General features: G+C 40.9%; 1 protein-coding gene across 1 annotated transcript in view; it reads left to right on the plus strand.

Annotated features, from left to right (window-relative positions):
* The window catches only part of LOC132816624 (protein transport protein Sec24D-like), a 202212-nt gene that overhangs the window by 102932 nt on the left and 80547 nt on the right, over positions 1-18733 (plus strand). Inside the window, exons 10-11 of the mRNA XM_060826441.1 lie at positions 11669-11784; positions 17481-17605. Of these exons, the coding sequence (XP_060682424.1) occupies positions 11669-11784; positions 17481-17605 (241 nt within the window). The remainder of the gene's footprint in view (positions 1-11668; positions 11785-17480; positions 17606-18733) is intronic.

Genomic DNA, 18733 nt, shown 5'->3' on the forward strand with positions numbered 1-18733 from the left:
CGTCCAGGATATTGGTGCCTCTCCTGTCGAGGTGCAACCTGTTCTCCTTGTCCAGGTCCCATCTTTCCCAGAAGGTATCCCAGTAATCCACATATCTGAAGCCCTTCCTCCTATGGCAGTCCTGCAACCACATGCTTATCTGCACTCGCTCTCTGTTCCTAGCCTCACTAGTCCGCAGCATCGGTAGCAATCCTGAGCTTACTGCTGTGCTCATCCTGCCTTTTAGCTTCCAACCTAACTCTTTTCAGGTCCTCATCCCTTTTCCTAATTATGTCATTGGTACCGATGTGTACCATGACTTCTGGCTGATCTCCTTCTCCCTTAAGAATCCTATAGACTCGATCCAAGACATCCCTGACTCTGGCCCCTGGGAGGCAACATACCATCTGGGTGTCTCATTTGCAACCACAGAATCTCCTATCTGTTCCTCTCACCATTGAATCACCTATCACTATTGCTCTCCAATTCTCCCCGCTTCCCTTCTGAGCTTCAGTGCCAAAGACCTGGCCGCTGAGGCTTTCCTCTGGTAGGTCCCCCTACCAGGGAGTGAGGGAAGAGATCGCAGCATCTTTGGTGATGATCTTTGCATCGTCACTGTTGACTAGAGTAGTGCCAGATGATTGGAGGGTGGCAAATGTTATTCTCTTATTCAAGAAAGGAAGTAGGGATAATCCTGGGAATTACAGACCAGTCAGTCTCACATTTGCGGTGGACAAGTTATCGGAAAGGATTTTGAGAGTCACAATTTATGGTTACTTGGAAAACTATAGGTTAATTAAGGTAGTCAGCATGGTTTTGTGAGGGGCAGGTCATGCCTCACAAGCCTTATTGAATTCTTTGAGGATGTGACAAAGCACATTGATTGAAGGTAGAGCATTGGATGTAGTGTACATGGATTTTAGCAAGGCATTTGATAAGGTTCCCCATGATAGGCTCATTCAGAAAGTAAGGATACAGAATTGGCTGGCCCATAGAAGATAGAGTGTGGTCGTAGTCAGAAAGTATTCAGTTTAAAGCTCGCTGACTGGTGGTGTTCTGCACAGATCTGTTCTGGGACCTCTACTCTTTGTGACTTTTATAAATGACTTGGATGAGGAAGTAGAAGGGTGGGTTAGTACGTTTGCTGATGACATGAAGGTTGGTGGAGTGGTGGATAGTGTGGAGGGCTGTTGTCGGTCGCAACAGGACATTGACAGGATGCAGAACTGGTCTGATAAGTGGCAGATAGAGTTCAACCTGGAAAAGTGTGAAGTGATTCATTTTGGAAGATCAAATCAAATACAGAATACAGGGTTAAAGATGGGGTTCTTGGTGGTGTGGAGGAACAGAGGGATCTTGGGGTCCATGTCCATAAATCCCTCAAAGTTGCCACACAAATTGAAAGGGTTGTTAAGAAGGTGTACAGTGTGTTGGCTTTGGTTAGCACAGGGATTAAATTTAAGAGCCGCGAGGCTGCAGCTCTATAGAACCCTGGTTAGACCACACTGTGTTCAGTTCAGGTCACCTCATTATAGGAAGGATGTGGAAGCTTTAGAGAGTTTAAAGAGGATGCTGCCTGGACTGGAGGGCATGTCTTATGAAGAAAGGTTGAGGGAGCTAAGGCTTTTCTTACTGGAGCAAAGAAGGGACTTGATAGAGGAGTACATGATGGTGAGTGGCATAGATAGAGTGATAGTCAGAGACTTTTCCCCAGAGCAGAAATGGTCATCACAAGGGGACAAAATTATAAGGTGATTGGAGGAAAGTTTAAGGGAGATGTCAGCGGGAGGTTCTTTACACGGAGAGTAGAGTGGTGGGTGCATGGAATGCTCTACCAGTAGTGGTAGTAGTGTCAGATAGGTTAGGGACATTTAAGCGACTCTTGGATAGGCACATGGATGATAGTAAAATGAAGGGTATGTAGGTTAGTTTGATCTTAGAGTAGGATAAAAGGTCAGCACACCATCAGGGCGAAAGGGCCTGTACTGTCCTAGGTTTTAAAGGTTTGCCGGATATTCACTTAAGTGATGAAGAGGTGAGTGTTGGGCTGCCCACTGAAGGCTTGACCCTTTCTGATCTAATCTAAGCTGTTACCCATCTGGAATAAGAGAGAAGCAGATGTTGCAGAAGATGAAAGTGAGTGGCACAGCTGTTATGTTGTTGCAGATGAAGAGGTGACTTGAGCAGTGAGACAGTGCAGAGGTTCTGACAGAGTTAATGGTGTCAGAACTTGGAGTGGGTAACAGTGAGTGAGGAAAGATGTTGCAAAAAGCAGTGGGATGGGTGGCGTATGAGCCTTCATGGAAGGTCAGTAAAGTAGCAAAGATAAAGTGACTGTGAGATATTGGAGAGAAGATAGTGTCTGTTCGACTGGCAGAGTGTAGAAGGACATTGACCTCCTTCCCACAGTGCTATGTACTCCTCCAGATGATTGAGACTGACATTCCTGATGAAGGGCTCCGGCCCAAAACGTCAACTTTCCTGCTCCTTGGATGCTGCCTGATCTGCTGTGCTTTTCCAACACACTCAACTCTGATCTCCAGCATTTTCAGACCTCACGGTCTCCTGAGACTGCTTTAAACCAATGGGCAACCTTCAATCAGGCTGGCATGTTCTGGTGTCATGGCCTCCATCACTGGTTATGTGGGAAGAGAAAGCCCACCGTTTGCACCAACCCACCCAACAGGGTCTGTAGACCCTGCCGCTAAACCAGGGCACCAGTTTCCCCTGTCTGCCATATCCATGGCAAATAACAGGAAATGTGTCAGGCAGCTCCAGACTGACGGTGCTTGTCTGCATGGGCAACGGGAATTTAAAGATGGAGCAGGCACAAGGGATCCCACTTTGTTGGCAGGTGAGTGGCTAGTTGTTCTGGAAATGGTGTGGTAGATGGGGCTAGAATCAGACATGAGAGCTCCATAGGGTATGGGTAGGTAATTAATGAGGTGAGCTTGGTAAGCTAAGCTGAAAAATCACACTCGGTCTCATACAAGAATCCCTCCAAAAATATGCAACATGACTCTGACTTAGTGAAACTAAAGTAAGATTCAGCCCTATGTTCTTCAAGGGAAGATAATATAGTATATTTCAAGGTTTAATGCTTCAACCCTAACTAAGTATTTATTCATTTAGCTTTCAAATTGCAACACAACAGGGGTCTGTTCTTTTTCTAAGACATTTAATTGGTTTATGTATCCCAGGAGGCAAAGATTTACATTCTGAAAGCTTACCATGAACCTCCTTATTCTGATATATTTGGAAACAAATTTTAAGAAGTCTTTTCTTGAAAAGAAATTGCTTTGGTTGGTTTACACAAACTAATCAGGCACGTGGAACTGACTTTCTTAAGTTGCCTTGTTTGATTTCATAGCTAAATTATCCATCAATTTCTACACTAACATTGCTGCATTCCCTTAGTTGAAATCAGACCATATTTGTTCAAAGAAAGATCTGTCGAGTCTGTGGGCTGGGAGTAAGTGGTTGGCTTTCTTCCAAGTTCATTGCCAGAATTGTTTGACTGGAACATTTTACTTTAGTTGGATTTTATTCAGTTGGATCGTAATAACCCTTTTCCTTATAAAGTAAGCTTGTTAACACTGGATCTTAAAATCTTTCTTCCTGCTGCCTCCCCACAAATTCTAGAGCAATAATACAATATTAGGCAGTCAGTGTGCAGAGGATGACTGCAGTTTATGTTGTACTGTAACTACAGTTAATGACTGCTATTCATTGCTATGCTGCAATAGGATTAATGAGTTTTGTTTTCAATAAAGTCCATGTATGAATGATAATATTTGCTTGTGTTTAAACTGCTGTAGGAAGCTGCTACAGATCTGTAATTTTCAGCTGATCATGTGACACTTTGGGAGTCCTTGCAACACTGCAGTGAAATTTCAGGGCTGGTGTATTTTTCATGCTGTGAAAATGATGATGACCTGGAGGACAGCAAACTTTGTGTTTGCCAGTTTCCCAGGAACTCTGAGCCGTGGCCAAACTAGTCACTTGATAACAAGCTGCCAACTAGTGGGTGTTTTGTACAAATGAACATTGGAAACTTGTGTGCAGCTACAGTTCTTAAATGTTTGAAACTGCTACTTAAAAGATTCAGGGTCAATAGACAATAGGTGCAGGAGTAGGCCACTCTGCCCTTCGAGCCTGCACCACCATTCAATATAATCATGGCTGATCATCCTTAATCAGTATCCTGTTCCTGCCTTACCTCCATAACCCTTGAAGGATAGTAGAATCAAGGGTTATGGAGATAAGACAGGAACAGGATACTTCCGTGTTGAATGAGGTTTTGCTAATCTCATGCACAGATTATAACAGGACCACTGAAACCTCTTGATCACCAAAGTATCTCATGCTGCCTGTGAAAGACTGATGGAGCTAGTCCAGACAGAATATCTTGCTCTGTGGTTGCTATTGTAAGGTCCTTCTCCAAGAGTCACAGAAAAAGAAGATTGTGTGTTTTGCGTCTCTAGCATACCCTTTCTGTAGGAGGATTAAGGGTAGAGAATGAGCACAGTTCCTCCCATCCAGAGGATCTGAAAGTAGAAAATCTGACAATTTAAGACTAGCCAGACTACCTCATGGTAGGTACGTACACAGAATTTAAGCTGCAGACAGCTTTCATCCCACTTGTTACATTTGACATAGCAACCCTCTCACAATCTTACTGCTCTTTTATAATTGCACATGCATGCCTATACAGCAGGCTACACTTTATGTATGGGATTTAAAAACTAAAATTATTATCATCTATGAATGTAAGACCACAGAGCACGCTTTCAAGAAAACCTAACTGTGGAATAGATATTGATTTATTAACATACAGTGCATCACGCTGCCAACAGAGCAACAAGACTTCATGCTGAGACCTGAAGAAATTTGAGGTGAAACTTTCATTTGAACCTATTTAGACATTAGCTTGCATCTTGATTGACTATGTTGAACAGAAGATGTGATTTTGTTCATATTTAATGAAGCTTTGCTGTGAACATGTAAAGACTGTTTTTCACTCAATCTTTCACCTCTTCATATAGTCTGGCAGACTGTACATAATCAGTGGCCACACCAGAAAATGTTGACTTTCAAATACACTGAAAACATACTTTGACTTTATTTGTCAAAATTGCCATTTTAATGGACTTTTATGGCAGAAAGTGACATCATGTACATCATTTTATCAAAGCAAATGTTGTCATGATCACTATAACTTATTAATGAAGAAAAGAACGTGTGATTGTTTTTGACATCAGTTAGAATTAAGGAGAATCCAAAGGATTTTTACAAATATATTAAGGACAAAAGGGTAACTAGGGAGAGAATAGGGCCCTTCAAAGATCAGAGCTGAAAAATGTGTTGCTGGAAAAGCGCAGCAGGTCAGGCAGTATCAAAGGAGCAGTAGAATCGACGTTTTAGGGCATAAGCCCTTCTTCAGGAATGAGGAGGGTGTGCCAAGCAGGCTAAGATAAAAGGTAGGGGGGAGGGACATTGGGAATGCGATAGGTAGAAGGAGGTTAAGGTGAGGGTGATAGGCCAGAGAGGGGGTGGGGGAGGAGAGGTTGGGAAGAAGACTGCAGGTCAAGAAGGCGGTGCTGAGTCCAAGGGTTGGGACTGAGATAAGGTGGGGGGAGGGGAAATGAAATAGCTGGAAAAATCTGCATTCATCTCTTGTGGTTGGAGTGTTCCTAGGCAGAAGATAAGGCGCTCTTCCTCCAGGCGTCGTGTTGCCATGGTGTGGCGATGGAGGAGGCCAAGGACCTGCCTGTCCTTGGCAGGAGTGGGAGGGTGAGTTAAAGTGTTCAGCCACGGGGAGGTTGGATTGGTTTGTGCGGGTGTCCCAGAGGTGTTCTCTGAAATGTTCCGCAAATAGGCGGCCTGCTTCCCCAATATAGAGGAGGCCACATCGGGTGCAGTAAATGATGTGTGTGCAGGTGCAGGTGAATTTGTGACGGATATGGAAGGATCCCTTGGGGCCTTGGAGGGAAGTGAGGGGGGAGGTGTGGGTGCAAGTTTTGCATTTCTTGCGGTTGTAGGGGAAGGTATGGGAGTGGAGTTTGGGTTGGTGGGGGGTGTGGACCTGACGAGTGAGTCGCGGAGTGAGTGGTCTTTTGGGAACGCTGATAGGGGAGGGGAGGGAAATATATCCTTGGTGGTGGGGTCTGTTTGGAGGTGGTGGAAATGACGAAGGATGATACGATGTATCTGGAGGTTGGTGGGGTGGAAGGTAAGGACCAGTGGGGTTCTGTCCTGGTGGAGATTGGAGGGGCGGGATTCAAGGGCGGAGGAGCAGGAAGTGAAGGAGATGCAGTGGAGAGCATCGTCAACCATGTCTGGGGGGAAATTGCGGTCTTTGAAGAAGCGGCGGAGGTGAAGGAATTGGGAATATGGGATGTCATTTTTACAGGGGGCAGGGTGGGAGGAGTTGTAATCTAGGTAGTCAGTCGGTTTATAGTAAACGTCCGTGTTGAGTCGGTTGTCCGAGAAGATCAGCAAGGCAGCCTTTGTTTGGAGCCATAGAAAATGGGGGAAATACTAAATGAATATTTTGCATCAGTATTTACTGTGGAAAAGGATATGGAAGATATAGATTATAGGGAAATAGATGGTGACATCTTGCAAAATGTCCAGGTTACAGAGGAGGAATTGCTGGATGTCTTGAAATGGTTAAAGATGGATAAATCCCCAGGACCTGATCAGGTGTACCCGAGAACTCTGTGGGAAACTAGGGAAGTGATTGCTGGGCCTCTTGGTGAGATATTTGTATCATCGACAGTCACAGGTGAGGTGCTGGAAGACTGGAGGTTGGCAAACGTGGTACTACTGTTTAAGAAGGGCGGTGAAGACAAGCCACGGAACCACAGACCGCTGAGCCTGACCTCGGTGGTGGGCAAGTTGTTGGAGGCAATCCTGAGGGACAGGATGTACATGTATTTGGAAAGGCAAGGACTGATTTGGGATAGTCAACATGGCTTTGTGCATGGGAAATCATGTCTCATAAACTTGATTGAGTTTTTTGAAGAAGTAACAAAGAAGATTGATGAGGGCAGAGGAGTAAATGAGATCTATATGGACTTAAGTAAGGTGTTCGACAAGGTTCCCCATGGGAGACTGATTAGCAAGGTTAGATCTCAGGGAATACAGGGGAGAACTAACCATCTGGATACAGAACTCGCTCAAAGGTAGAAGACAGAGGATGGTGTTGGCGGAGGGTTGTTTTTCAGACTGGAGCCTTGTGACCAGTGGAGTGCTACAAGGATCAGTGCTGGGTCCTCTACTTTTTGTCAATTACAAAAATGATTTGGATGCTAGCATAAGAGGTATAGTTAATAAATTTGCAGATGACACCAAAATTGGAGGTGGAGTGGACAGCGAAGAGGGTTACCTCCGATGACAACAGGATCTGGACCAGATGCACCAATAGGCTGAGAAATGGCAGATAGAGTTTAATTCAGATAAATGCGAGGTGCTGCATTTTGTGAAAGCAAATCTTAGCAGGACTTATACACTAAATGGTAAGGTCCTAGGGAGTGTTGCTGAACAAAGAGACCATGGAATGCAGGTTCATAGCTCCTTGAAAGTGGAGTCGCAGGGAGATAGGATAGTGAAGAAGGCGTTTGGTATACTTTCCTTCATCGGTCGGAGTATTGAGTACAGGAGTTGGGAGGTCATGTTGTGGCTGTACAGGACCTTGGTTAGGCCACTGTTGGAATATTGTGTGCAATTCTGGTCTCCTTCCTACCAGAAAGATGATGTGAAACTTGAAAGGGTTCATGAAAGATTTACAAGGATGTTGCCAGGGTTGGAAGATTTGAGCTATAAAGAGAGGCTGAACAGGCTGGGGCTGTTTTCCCTGGAGTGTCGGAGGCTGAGGGGTGACCTTATAGAGGTTTACAAAATTATGAGGAGCATGGATAGGATAAATTGATGGGCGGCACGGTGGCACAGTGGTTAGCACTGCTGCCTCACAGCACCAGGGTCCCAGGTTCAATTCCTGTGTGGAGTTTGCACATTCTCCCTGTGCCTGCGTGGATTTCCTCTGGGTGCTCCGGTTTCCTCCCACAATCCAAAGATGTGTAGGCCAGGTGAATTGCCATGCTAAATTGCTCATAGTGTTAGGGAAATGGGTATGGGTGGATTACTCTTTGGAGGGTCGGTGTGGACTGGTTATACCAAAGGGCCTGTTTCCACACTGTAGGGAATCTGATCTAATCTAATCTAAAAATAGACAAAGTCTTTTCCTCAGGGTCAGGGAATCCAGTCCTAAGGGGCAACCTTTTCACGCAGAGGGTGGTACATGTATGGAATGAGCTGCCAGAGGATGTGGTGGAGGCTGGTACAACTGCAACATTTAAAAGGCATTTGGATGGGTATATGAATAGGAAGGGTTTGGAGGGATATGGGCCGGGTGCTGGCAGGTGGGACTAGATTGGGTTGGGATATCTGGTCGGCATGGACAGGTTGGACCGAAGGGTCTGTTTCCATGCTGTACATCTCTTTGACTCTATGACTGCTTCCTAGACTGAAGGCAATTACACTGACTAATCATAAATAATATAGTTTGAGCTCTTCGTAACCACATTTGAAATCAGTTGGTTACCAACAGTGGAATTTATTACTACTTGCTTACTTGGGTTGACAAATGATAGCTGAATGATCACTTTTGAATGAAGATGTTCAGAAATTAGGGCATATATTGTCTGTTCAATGCCATTGAACATAAAATGATGTCAAAATTTTTGTGTGATCAATGTTGTGTCATTATATGGTGATATAGAGGCTGCACCCATATATATGCACTGAAAAATGACAAAGAATGTATCACTGAGGTGGATTGACTATTTTGCTGTATTATTCCAATCATTCTTTCACCATCTGGTAGCAACTATCTAGATTTCCCAGCAGATTTCCTACTCATGGTATTTGAACTACCTCACTTTTCTGCAATTTCGTTCTCTTTGCAGTTCTCATACTTGTTGACATCTGCCAACTCAAGTTATTTTGATATATCTATCTCCATTTAAGTATCCTCTCCATATCCCTAACTATGCTACATCAGTAATCATGGTTCTGCCTGTTTCTAGCTCCTGTTCTTGGTTTACAACAATTTTTACCATTATTATCATTTATTAATGTTTATCATCATTCTTTAACTCTCTCATTTTTTTTTGTTTTCCCTATGCCAAACTCCTTTCCTCATTAAAAAGACAATCTGGAGGCCCATTCTTCTGAGTATTGTTACCAGATGTTTGATAATATAACAAACCTTCCAAGTTTTCTTCCCTCCTTATGGCCTCTGCTTGATAATAGAGTTGGCATCAGAAACCTAAATCAATAAATATATATATATATGTATATATATATATATATATATATCTTGGTAATCAGTGCGTTGCTGCTTTGTTGTTCTTCATATATTGAGCATCATGGTTTCTCTCATCTAAGGCCTGGAGATGCTCTAATCATTGGGAAGCCATTCCACCCATTTTATTTGTGTTGGCTTTTCTGAAGAAATAAATAGTGATGTTCAGTTGCCCTGAATTCTCCTCGTAGCTAACTCAGATTCAAATATTTTAAGGAACTTTCCATTGAAACGGCATGAATTTTGCTTGAATCACACTGTAAATCGCTAGTAATATACTGCTTTAAGCAATTTCTCCGCGTACGTCTCCTCCCTTTCAAACAGAGGAAGTAATCATTAGCAATTCACTTGAACACAACACTTAATTATTTCATGAGTATATTATATCTCCGTTTAGCCCTCTCTGCTCTTGCATTTTGTGTGTAAGCAACAGCAGAATTATAAAAGACTTTTTAAAAACTTTCTGAGATCCTGAAAGTCCTGGATGTTTATTACTTGGACCTGTGCAACCAATTAAATACCATTTGTGAATGCAGGTGTTGCCAATCCACCACTGTTTGTCTGGTTAGTAACCAACAGTACAGTATATAAAAGAAGGAGCTGTCCCAAAAGGCTGGGTTACACAATGCTGTCAGATGTCTTTTCTACTAAAAAAAACCCATACCAACACACACTTGGAGTTAAGTTTATGTTGTTTTCTACTGAATAGTTGAACATGACAAATGGAATGGCTCAGTTCAATTATGGTTCATCTTAAACCCCACTGATGATGTGTTGTTCTGCATTGCATAGACTTGTGTCAGAAATGGTATAAAATCACATCTCTCTTTAATGTTGTCATTAACACAGTCAGTAGATTGGACTGTTAGTGTAGTGCCATAGGTATACAGGAACCTCGATTATTCGACCTTTGGTTATCCGAATTTTGGATTATCCAGCAAGATCGCAAGTTCCCAATACGTGGCTAAACTATGTTATCTGGCATTCAATTGTTCGGACTTTAATTAACTGAACAAAATATTTCCTGCCCATATCCTTCGGATAATCAAGGTTCCTCTGTGTATCAATGGAAGAATTCTGTTGAAGAATTGTTTCCTGGAATGCCAAATCTGTTGAAGGCACAGCGCAGTCATGACAAAATTGCACTCATAATATTTTCACTCGAGTGAGGATACACCCTGGTGCTGGAGGCTGTTTTGTTTAAGGTCTTCCTCTCTGACGGCTTTAGAACTGGGGTGTCTGATTTCCAGAATCAAGTTGCCAGACCCGGTATAATTGCTGGGCTTTATCTTTGCTACTGACGCCACAACTACAGATAAAACTAACTCCTTATGATGTTTAATTTAATTTGTACTTGGGATACCCGAAAGCTACCCACGTCATATATAACTTGAGGCTAATTTAGGTCAGACTTGCAATCACAAATGGTATTTACTCGGTTGCACAGGTACAAGTAATAAACCTCTAGGGCTTTCAGGATCTCTAAGTTTTTTTAAGAAGTCTTCTCGAGTTTTAAGATTTGTAGCTCAGGTTAAGGTTTTGGATGTAGGTTTGCTTGTTGAGTTGGAAGGTTCATTTCCAGATGTTTCGTTACCCTACTAGGTAATATCTTCACTGGGCCTCAGGCTAAGCAATGCTGAAAATTCCTGCTTTCTATTTATATGTTTGGGTTTCTTTGGGTTGGTGATGTTATTTCCTGTGGTGATGTTATTTCCGGTGATGAAGTCACTTCCTGTTCCTTTTTTTCAGGGGGTGGTAGATGGGGTCTAACTCGATGTGTTTGTTGATAGAGTTCTGGTTGGAATGCCATGCTTGTAGGAATTCTCATGCGTGTCTTTGTTTGGCTTGTCCTAAGATGGAAGTGTTGTCCCAGTCAAAGTGGTGTCCTTCCTCATCCGTATGTTTCCAGTAATTCTACTGTTGTTTACTAACAATGCCAGAGCAGAGAGGGCCAAATGGAGATATGATCGTTTTTATTGGAGTGGGTGCGAACATATCAAATACGGATCTTAGAGGATTGCATTTATCAGAGATACCATATTCTAACAATACCTCATAAAGTCTTGTGTATGGATAGGTGGATTGATAAAGATAGCACATTGGACTCTTAAATTAAAATGCAATGTTGTATTTCAACAATTACTGTTCATCATTGTCTATCTTTTTTCTGTATCATTGTAAATTCTCAGCAAATTTACTTTACAGCTGCAGAAAAAAAACATATTTTGAAAGGTAAAGGTGCAATCTGGCACTGAAATGTTAATTTCTTGTACTTTTTGACAATATCTTTAATAATGTTTTGGATTTTTCTTCTCTCCTTAGTTCCTCCATTCTACTTTCAACATTTGGACCATATGGGTAGAAGATTGGATCACTATGACAAGCCAGAGTTGTCACTTGGGTCCTATGAATTTATTGCTACTTTAGATTACTGCAAAGTAAGTATTTCTGCTATGTGACTCACCTTCCAACATTGATAAATCCTTTATGCCAATGACACCACATTCAGCTGATTGGCTCAAATATTTTTTTTCTTCTAAATGACAAGCCAGTAACTTCTGAGACTATATATTCCAGATTAAAAGCACTGCTTTTCTGTAATTGTCAGAGTAGTTGCAGATCAACTATGATCTAATTGAATACAGGTAAATTAAAAAGTTCAATAACCAACTGACCATAAGTGACAGGAATAGAAATTAGGCCATTCAGCCCATCGAGTCTGCTCCACCATTCAATCATGGTTGGTAAGTTTCTCAAACCCATTCTCCCACTTTCACCTTGTAACCTTTGATTCCCTCGATAAGCAAGAACCTATGTACCTCAGTCTTAAATATACTCAATGACCTGGCCTCCACAGCCTTCAGTGGCAGTGAATTCCATAGATTCACCACTGTCTGGCTGAAGAAGTTTCTCCTTATCTCCGTTCCCTTTACTCTAAGGCTGTGCCCTTGGTTCCTAGTCTCTCCTACCAATAAAAGTATCTTCCTAATAACCACTCTATGTCTAAGCCATTCAGTATTCTGTAAGTTTAAATTAGACTTCAAGTATAGACACAGAGTCCTCAAATGTTCCTCATATGTTAAATTTTTCATTCTGCGTACCAACCTCTGAAAACACTCCAGGGCTAGTACATCCTTCCTGAGATATGGGGCCCAGAACTGCATACAATACTCCTTAGTCTAACCTACTCGTTACTTCCTCAAAGAATTCTAACAGATTTGTCAAGCATGACCTCCACTTGATGAAACCATGCTGACTTTGATTTACCATATACTACCAAGTATTCAGAAATCTTATCCTTCATAATGGACTCAAATCTTACCCACAACAGAGGTCAAGCTAATCGGCCTATAATTTTCTATCTTTTGCCTTACTCCCTTTTTAAACAGGGGTGTCATGTTAGTGATTTTCTAGTCCAACAAATTTTTATTCCTAAATACTCCAACCACAGCCACAGAGACCTTACCAGTGGCAGGAGAGGTTAACGCCAGGTTGTCCTACCTGCCCGGTTAAACCGAGCAGCCTGATATCTGGGCACTGACTGGGATCTCCATTTTCATGAGCCCTGTACCCATTGAAGGCTTCTCCCACAGGGACAGGATCCCCCATGTCCTCCTCTCCATCTGCTATGACACTCCCATTCCTGCAGTCTCCCATTGCTGCAGTGGGTCAGCCCGGTTCTGAGAAGACTCCAAATTAACCTTTAAGGTCAGGCTCCTATAGTGTCTGCTATTCGGAACTGCCTGCATTCCCAGCCATGGCTGCTGCTCCTCTGACTGGATAGCAGCTTTCAGAGGAAGGACTTCCTCTTGGAAGAGTACAGAACCCCCACCACAAGCCATTTCAAGGCCTGACAGCCATTAATTGGCTGCTGGACAAACCAGGAAAGCCAACAACAGTAAAAGAACAGTGCTATGATGGTCAAGGTGTTGAGTGTCTTAAAGGTGATGGTACCCCCACTCATCTCCTGTCCTTGTCCTAGGTGGTAGAGATTGCAGGTTTGGGACATAGTCAGGAAGATCCATGGCGGTTTGCTGCCAGTTCATCTTTATATGGTACTCGCTGCTGCTGATGTGTGCCACTGGTAGATGGGCTGAATGTTTAAGGTGGTACCTGGATGGTGTCAAGGTTTTTAGTTCTTGTTGGAGCCAACATTCCATGCATGGCTAACAAAGCTCCCTATCATAAGTAACCATAGCTAACTTTTGGAAACTGTGTGAGGGGAGAGACACCTTTATAGTCAGTAAGTTCAATTCCTTCCACTGTGGCTGATTTGAGGTCAGAAATAAGAATGTGCAATCATTAAAGCACCATTCATGACCCCTCAGGAGGTGGAGTCGTCTGCATCCATTTGCAGTATGATTTGAACAACATCCAAGCTTGGGCTGTTTAGTGGTTAAATCATGTTTATATAACATGTTGCCTGGCAATGAGCATCTCCAACAAAGGAGACTCTCGCCATCGCTCCTTGACAATCAATGGCATTGCCATTATCAAACTTTCTGTGGTCAACATTCTGGTGGTTACGATTGACCAGAAATTGTAATAGGCCAGCGACATAAATACTGTGGCGACAAGACTAGGTCAGGGGCTAGGAATTCTGAGGTGAGCAACTCATCTCCTGATGCCCAAAGGTGGCCTGTTCACTTGCTCAGATATGTCTAGTACCAACAGCAGTCAGGATGTTCTTTGTTGCCCGAGACACAACAATGCAGTTGTTCGGCACCCATTCACCTCCGTCAACATTCATTCTGGTTTTCCTTATCCAACCATGTCCAGATCACTGTTAATTTTATCCTATGTTATTGTTTTGAAACCTTCCTCTTTCACCAAGGTTAAGCTGGCTAGCTTGTAGTTGCAGGGGTTATCTTTGCATCTTTTTTCTTTGAAATAGTGTGCAGCATTTTCATTTCCTGTCCTTTGGCACAATTTCCCTACTTAAGAAAGACTGGAAGATTACTGTTAGTACCTTCATAGCTTTCACAAACAAATAAAAGCAGCTTCGACACACATTGTCTGTTGTGTCTACCACAGTTTAGGCAGGACTTGACAGTTTTTGGAGACAGTACAGTAAGATTTACTGGAACAGCTGCAGAAATTAACAATTCCTGAATTACATAGGACCACACGTAAGTTTATACAAATTCATGAACATTTTAAGTTATTTCTTTATTTTTCTATTTTTGTATCTCAGATTGTTTATCTAGGTACCTTTGTTACTGCAGATGGCGCCAGGAATGGCAATACTTACATGTTTCACTGTACTCTTATATCCCTGTACTTGAGTACACATGACAATAAAACCGAAATCGAAATCTAAACTCTGAATTCACACACCAGAGGATCAGAGGATGTGTCTGATCTGTGGCCCTAACACTGTGCTGTACTATTTTATGAGTCACAGGCGTGCCACGTTTTCTGCTGTTAGTCACACATTTTATATCCAAATGCCTAATGTTCTTACAGTGGTTTTCATTTGAGGTTGTTAACATTTAACACAGTTCTATTGCAGTTTGCCTTTGAAAGTGTTGCTTTGTTTCATCTAAAGGGAATAATTGCCAAACAATTAATAACCCAGTACCTGAAAGCAAAATTGGAATCTCTTGGGAAACACAAAGCAAATTGAGGCTTTAGACTACAAAGACTTAATACAAACCAATTTTTACATTGTGGTCAATTGAAATGCATTACCCACGCTTGTAAGCAAGAAAATGTTAAGGAGCAAAATATAGGTAGGGGTTTAATTTTTACCCTTTAGCTATCAGGAGGAGGAATTCTTTTCCAATTCTGTCTGCCAAATAAATATGTTTATGCTATATGTGTGTCAGTTATTAATTAGAAAACTTGATCATTTTCAGATGTTGTGTGAATTCATTTCCAAAATTTAAGTTAGCAGCAAAGAATTCTGGCCTGGTTATCTTATAATAAACAACTTAATAAAATCTTACAGTTTTATAATAGATACTTCCAGTGAGACAAACATGCTCTAAAATTTGAATGTGTATTGAATTGACCAAATTTCAATATTGAGATTTGAGTATTGCTGAAAAGTGCCACATTTTGTCAAAACTTTTTGTCTTCCATTCTTCAGGCCAATTTGCAAACTTGAAGGAGAAACCCACCATTGTACTGTATGATAGGAGAGTGCTGATTGGTTGGCAAGTGGACTCTCATTGAGATATGTTTTGTCATGGCGACTGCAGATATTGATGACAATTGACAGTTAACTGCCCAGCTTTGTTTAGATTTCAACACATGATGCAGCTTGACACTGGTCAAGATATTGTCCTTAGAAACTAACTAACAAATGGTTGTCAACTATTTTTGAGTTGTAACAGGTGCATTATGTGCATGTGTTCTTCATGTCTAATTAAAATACATGTGCACACAAGTACACCACACAATGAGCCCAATTCACAATCCAAAATTAATTGACAACATTATTCTTCATGCATGTAGGATTTTCTAGTAAATGTTATCTAATTGAAGAATCCCATCTAATGTTGAGCAAATGTTGAAGGTTTTGCAGGCACAGGATATTTACATACAATTAGTACCTTGTTTTTTTGTGAACAGCCAAAGGGATTTGCTGTTTCATACAATCCATCAGACTTTGAATGTGTGACCTACATACCTGGCTCCACACAGGGAACGAAACTCAAGGGGTCATATTCAAACATCATATCCTTTTGCAATAAATTATGTGTCTTTCAGCAATATTTATTCAAAAACTTTAAGATGTGTCAACTTTTAAATGCTAAGCTTTTAAAATGACTTTTATCCATTAACACCGTTCAAAGAGAAATATTTTACTAGTGTCTCAATTAAAATAACACTGAAATTCTACAATGTTTGACTGGTCTCTCACCTTAACTTCAAGAGGGCACTGATGTACTCCCATGAAAAGTAACAAAATTAGCCATTTCACCCATTTAATCCATTTCCTTCGAGTTTCTGCAAATATTCTGCAGCAATTATGCAAGAAAACTGAATAAACCTCTGTGGCATTCTGGGACTATCGACTGTAAAACAGATGTTTGAACATGGTTAAAAACTCAGTCATAACACAGTAGGATACTTTGAGATACGCTTTTACCTTCAGTGTTCTCAATGCAGAGTTTTGTGCACGAGAAGGATCAAGGCAATAACCTTGCATCTTCAGGCATCTCGTGTTCAGTCATGATTCATGTCAGTTTACTGGATATTCAGCATAAAGGTATCTCAGAGGATAATTGAAGTTTTAGAAGTGGATTATAATAGAACATGTAGTAACTTAAATAAATAGATTTCTTGATCAACTCAGGCATATTATGACACACCTCTTAGGCAGGCAGGACTTGACCCAGACCTTCTGCCCCAGAGGTAGGGCGTCTGACATCACCAACTGCACAGAAGACCCTCATGGTCCTAAAAAATCATCAGTTTATCCCCAGTCTCTTGTATTATAGGCTATCAACCACTGTATTAACATATATTAATGTTTCTCTGAATATTTGGTCATTTCTTTATCTGCCTGGTTTGGGTGCATTACATATTGTAGATAAATATAAGTGAACTTGTAAATCAGGTTCAAAATTATATCCTAAATAAATGAAAACCTAAAATTAAAATTTATGTCAGTTGCAACAATTGATGGAGCATTGTGAAAGACCCATTTCAGATGAAGTTTGTAGAAAAGAGTCATACATGACAATAATACTGTAACATAGCAGCTATTATAGAGAAGTGGTATCATTTATAAGCACAAGCAGGTAACTAATTTACATGATCTTTGAGGAAGAACGATATTGTGTAAGTTAGGTACTTCATCATATCCACGATGCTCCAAACTACTTACAAGCAATTTGTTGTTTGTAGACAAACATCACAGCCACTTTTCATCTAGCAAGCCGAACTAACAGGTAAATGAGACAGATGACTAGCTAAAATGTTTATTTGGTGTTTGATGAAAATGAAACAATATTCTTTAGTTCACATTGATGGTGAGAATTCTAATTCTATACCGTTCCCCAAGAGCCCTTGTGGAATTTCACAGTCAATATGTTTATGTGAAATCTCGACATCACTATCAGGAGATCAGCTCGTTTTTAAAAAAATTGTTCACAAATGTAAATAATGTTAATTTTATTTACAGAATAGCAAGCCTCCTAATCCACCAGCCTTCATCTTCATGATTGATGTGTCATATTACAACATCAAAAATGGCTGTGTGAAATTAATATGTGAGGAACTCAAGAGCCTGCTGGATAAATTACCACGGTAAGAATATAATATAAGTCTGAAAATTATGATACTCTTAAGAAAAGTAACAGATGTATTTAAGTGTACCAGTTAACTATGTATGGTAGTGTTATCTAACATTGTTACTAGCATTGTTGTGATTAGCTTTCTATTTGTATTATATATGTTTCTTTGAAAGGTTTTCCAGCTCATATTAGGAAAATGTTTATTGCAGAAATGTAGTCATAGATCAGTTAATATTTGCTGTTGTACCCAGTTAGCTGTACGCACTTTTTACAAAATATTAGAAGATAATTACAGCACAGAAACAGACCATTCATCCCACTTTATCTTGCCAGCATTAATGTTCTGCACAAGCTACATTCCTACTTTATTTAATGTAACCCTAGCAGCGTAATCTTCTGTTGTTTCTGTCTCGACCACCTTCCCACTAAATTCTTCAATGATATTGCTTCAACCACTCATTAAGACAAGTCCGACATTCCTACTAATTACTGAGAAATTTCTTGTGAATTCTGTATTAGATTTCAATGGGTGTCTCATTTATGATATGGAAATGACAGTAACTGGGTGCACAAGCCATTTGGTTTGTCTCTGGCGCAATCTTATTTTTGATTATTTGTAATTATCTCTCTGCCTTAATTAATCAATTAGTAGGTCAACTCTTCCCTTATTATTCAGCTGCTGACACTTCACTCTCACTGTTTGACACTCTTGATCACCTGCAAAGACTTAGTTTTCAGCCTGTCAACACTCTACTCACACTATTTGTACTTATCTGTTGATTATCTTACCAATATCTCTCCACCAACATATTCTATGCAAGTGTGCCTTCCACCACTTCACTTGAAAAAGGAGCAGCACTCTAAAATTGTAATTTTTAAATTAACCTGTTGGACTATAACCTGTGTTGTGTGACTTCTGACATCACATTTATGATTACTCGTTTTCAATGTAAATGTAAATATCTCTCAAGTTTAACTTATCAACCCCTTCTTAATTTTCAATATGTCCTCCCAGCCTTCTCTTTTATTTTAATTCTTTCCTGATAGTTGTAATCTCTGGGCATGTTATTTTTTACTTTCTCTTTGGTGTCTCTTTTATAACATTTCAACTCATCCCCTCCAACTTTGATGGAGCTGAGCT

The sequence above is a fragment of the Hemiscyllium ocellatum genome, chromosome 1 (genome assembly GCF_020745735.1).
Source record: "Hemiscyllium ocellatum isolate sHemOce1 chromosome 1, sHemOce1.pat.X.cur, whole genome shotgun sequence".
In the NCBI taxonomy this organism is placed as follows: domain Eukaryota; kingdom Metazoa; phylum Chordata; class Chondrichthyes; order Orectolobiformes; family Hemiscylliidae; genus Hemiscyllium; species Hemiscyllium ocellatum.